Source organism: Plasmodium gaboni, chromosome 6, assembly GCF_001602025.1.
Source record: "Plasmodium gaboni strain SY75 chromosome 6, whole genome shotgun sequence".
Taxonomy (NCBI): domain Eukaryota; phylum Apicomplexa; class Aconoidasida; order Haemosporida; family Plasmodiidae; genus Plasmodium; species Plasmodium gaboni.
This window is the reverse complement of record NC_031486.1, coordinates 340675-345222: the sequence shown is the minus strand read 5'-3', so window position 1 is coordinate 345222 and position 4548 is coordinate 340675. Positions and strand designations below refer to the sequence as shown.

At 18.7% G+C, this 4548-nt stretch overlaps 2 protein-coding genes across 2 annotated transcripts; one reads left to right on the top strand and one right to left on the bottom strand.

Annotated features, from left to right (window-relative positions):
• Window positions 1–208: 208 nt before the first annotated feature.
• Window positions 209–1854, top strand: PGSY75_0610100 (putative pre-mRNA-splicing factor SLU7; the record flags this gene model as incomplete). The annotated part of the gene is made up of 3 exons (XM_018784682.1): window positions 209–278; window positions 420–521; window positions 653–1854. 3 exons carry the CDS (start codon window positions 209–211, stop codon window positions 1852–1854), a joined length of 1374 nt encoding a protein of 457 aa, XP_018642736.1.
• Window positions 1855–2422: 568 nt separating this feature from the next.
• PGSY75_0610000 (putative mitochondrial ribosomal protein L19 precursor) lies at window positions 2423–3593 on the bottom strand (the record flags this gene model as incomplete). The annotated part of the gene is made up of 3 exons (XM_018784681.1): window positions 2423–3012; window positions 3132–3480; window positions 3591–3593. 3 exons carry the CDS (start codon window positions 3591–3593, stop codon window positions 2423–2425), a joined length of 942 nt encoding a protein of 313 aa, XP_018642735.1.
• Between the last annotated feature and the right edge of the window lie 955 nt (window positions 3594–4548).

The window sequence follows — 4548 nt, the reverse complement described above, 5'->3', positions numbered from 1 at the left end:
TTTTTTTTTTTTTTTTAATAATTGAGAATAACAATAATTATATATAATATATATTTTATAAAATTATGATGTTACTCTTTTTTTTTTCATTTAATTATTAATTTATATATATAGTTATATATTTGTATTTTCTTATATATAAAAATTGTGATACATTTATATTATATATAAATATGAGCTAAATATGTAAAAAATAGAAAATGAAAAAATGAATAGCAAAAATGCCACTCGAGAAGAGAAAAAAAAGGAGTTAGAATTGAACGAGGCCAGGAAAGCTGGTAGGGAAAATATTATAAACAAAAAAATAAAAGAATATACACAGAATGATAATATATATGTTGTATATTTAAATTGGTTAGTTTATATATATATATATATATATATATGTATTTATTTATTTATTTTATTTTTTTTAATAGGCAAGGTGGAAGCTTTAAAAGATGAAGAAGGCAATGATATAAACCCTCATATGCCACAATATATTATTAAGGCGCCATGGTACTTAAATCAAACAAAACCGGGTAAGAGGAAATAAAATATATGCACTTAAAAGTATGTGTATAATATATTGTATTGAATATGTCACATATATATATATATATATTTACATTTATATATTTTTTTTTTTGTTTTGATTTATTTGTTTTTGTAGGACTGAAACATCAAAGATATAAAGGATCTGATAAAATAAAAATAGAAGAAGAACGGAACAAAAAACTTTTTTTAAATAATAACAAGGGTCAAGAATTTTGTAAGAACTGTGGAAGTGTAGCACACAAAGAAAAAGATTGTTTAGAAAGAACTAGAAAAAAAAAGGTTAATTTTATGAAATATGATAATGAAGATTTTATTTGTGTTACACAAGATTTAGGATATGATGGAAATAGAGATAGATGGGTTGGTTACAATGTGAATAATTTTGATTATATTTATAAAGAATATGAAAAGATTGTTGAGGAGAAAAAAAAAAGAAAAGCAGAAGACTTAAAGAAACAATATGAGAAAAAATCAATAAAGAAAAAAAAAATTCATGGCAATAACAAAAATGATGATAATAATGATAATGATGATAATAATGATGATAATGATGATGATAATAATGATGATGATGAAAAATCCAGCAGTGAAAGCGAAAATTTAGATGAATCATTCAATGAAGATAATAAACTGAAAGCTGATACTATGGACACCCAGAACTCTACAATTAATACAATTAATAAAAATGAAAAAAATAGAAACATAGCTAGAAATTTAAGAATAAGAGAAGATACAGCAAAATATTTATATAATCTAAGTTTAAATTCAGCTTTTTATGATCCAAAAAGTAGAAGTATGAGAGAAGATCCTTTTGCTAATATTAGAAAACATCTAAATGATGATGATAATTATTATAAAGGTGAAAATTATTATAATAATACAGATGATGCAATCGAATCAAAAAAATTAGAAATTTTTGCATGGGAAAGTTATAAAAGAGGAGAAAATGTACACTTTAATGCTCAACCAACTCAACTAGAATTAATGTATAAAGAATATTTAGAAAAAAAAAAAAAAATTATAAAAAAAAAACAAGAAGATATTCTTAAAACATATAAATGTCAAAATTTTCAAGAACAACAAACTAATCAAGAAGAACTTCTACAATCAGAAGTATATACAGAATATAAACCAATCGAACAATTAAATAATAAAAATATGAAAAAAAATATTAAAGTACCTAGTAAATATGAAGAAGATATATATTTATTTGATCACTCATCAGTTTTTGGTAGCTATTATGATAAACATACCAAAAAATGGGGATATAAATGTTGTTCCTCAACAAATAAATATGATAAATGTTTTCAAACATAAAAATAAAATAAAATAAAATAATAATAATAATAAGAAGAAGAATAAATAATAAATAATAAGAAAATGAACAAATTTTAATGTATTATTTTCATATTATTAAACGTGTAAAAAATAGTGCATATAAAAAAACAAAAAAAAAAAAAAAATGAAATATGCATTTATTTATAAATATTTAAAAGTTTATATTATGTGTAACATTATATATTTCTCTTAGAAAAAAATAATATATATTATATATATATATATATATATATATATATGTGTGAAATACAAAAAAAAAATTATTTTTTTTAAATGACCTTTTTTAATTTGTTACCCTTTTTTTTTTTTTTTTTTTTTCGTAAACTTTTAATATATATATATATTTACATAATTATATTTATGTATTAATATAACTTACTAATTTTTATATTAGCACATATATTATATCTTCATATAATTATTCAATTAATATATTATATATATATATATATGTATAATATTAATTTCTTTATTGTTTGCTTCCATTATATTATAAAAACATAATAATAATAATAATAAAATCACATAAATAATATATTTTATACTTTCATTTTTGACTCAACGGATGATTAGAAGGTAAAGACATAAATGCGTTTTCTCCTTTATTCCTATTAATTTTAAAAGTACCCCATTTTTCTTTTTCCCTTCTTTTTTGTAATTTTTGTTTTCTTCTATTTTCTTCATCTAAAGCATATATAAGCATTCTTCTATAAATTTCTGCTCTTACTAACCTCGTCCTTTTTCTAGTATACTGGGCATATATACCACCAAATATATAAGAGGACAAATTACTTTCAATTCTTCTTCTCATATACTTCTTTTTTAATTTAGCTAGTCGTCTTCGAATTTTCGGTTCAAGGGATCGAATACCTGGTTTGTGTTGTCCTCTGGGTCTTTCATATTTCCCCCTAAAATTATACTGCCACATATATCTATAATCTCTTGTAATTGGTTTATTAATTTTATATATTTTTTTCATATTTTCTTCATTTATATTATGTAAACTTTTAACAATCTTTACATATAATATTCTTGGTGAATAAAACGGAATAAGCTGTTCAACACCTACACCATCAAAAATATTTTTAACAATAAAAGAAGAATCTAATCTTTTTTTGCGAATTTCCACGCAATAGCCTTAAAAAAAAATATATATATATAATAAAATTTACACATATATATATATATATATATATATATATATATATATATGTATGTATACATGTATATATATTTGGTATATATTTTATTCAAACCTTGAAATATTGCAAACGTTTGCTGGGATCGTGATAATTCATATTTAACTTCAATTAAATCACCAGTATGTATTTTGGGCATTTTAAAATTTCTTAACTTATTCATTTTATTCATTTCTGACAAATGTAAGTTATGCATTAATTGTCTATTATAAAAATCATGCATATAGTTTTTATAGTATGGTATAGTTTTTTTTTTATCTCGTTCTGTTTTTTTATTTATATTATGTTCCTCCTTATCAATACAATCAAGGTTAGGCCAATATTTGGCTGTTTTATCGTTATTTATATTATAACATTTATATTTGCTCAAGCTTGTAATTACCTTGGTTCTTATATATCGTTTTATCTACACCATAAAAAAGGAAATATAATATATATTAATGAGCACATATATATATATATATATATTTATTTATATAATATATTGTTCTTTATTTTATTTTATTTTTATTATACCATCATTTTGTTCTTTGTTGTTATTTTTTTATATAAGAATAATTAAAAGAACTTTACATTGGAACAACATGATTATTTACAATCACAACTTTCTGTTAACATATTAATAAATTAAAAATAAATTAAATAAAATAAAACTCACTTATTCAAAAATAAAAGAATATATATTTGTTTATATAATTTTTATTCTTTTATGTTAAGTATATAAAGTTTGTGAATAAATATCCCTTATAATTTTAAAAATTATAATAAAAATTTTGATATTTACTCTTAATCCACATCTAACATAAATATATATATATATATATATATTTATATATATTTATATATTTGTAATATTGTGTTATTTTTTTAATTATTTATTTATTATTTATTATTTTTTTTTTTTTCCACTCATTTTCTATGTATAATATATTAAAGAACCTTTTATAATAATATTATAAAAATGGGATATCCAATATGTATTATTTTAAAATATATATCATTTTTATAAATTAAAAGAAACTTATATATATGTGTACATTATTATTTAGATATAAATAATTTTATTCATTTAAGTTTTATAGAAAAGAAAATATTTTGGATTATATATATTTAAATACCACACTTCTTTTAGATATAATATATACACACCAACGAAGAAAAATTAGTTCATAATATTTAATTAACATTATTATATATATATATATGTGTTGGTATCTTTTTTAAGTTTTTATTTTTTTTTTTTAATTATTAGTCTTTCGGAAAAATTAAAACACACAAAAAAAAAAAAAAAAAAAAAAAAAAAAAAAAAAAAAAAAAAAAAAAAAAAAAAAAAAAAAAAAAAAAAAAAAAAAAAAAAAAAAAAAAAAAAAAAAAAAAAAAAAAAAATTTTTAAAAAAAAAAAAAAAAAAAAAAAAAATAAATAAAAAAATTTTTTTTTTTTATATAATAATATATAATATCAAATATATATTAT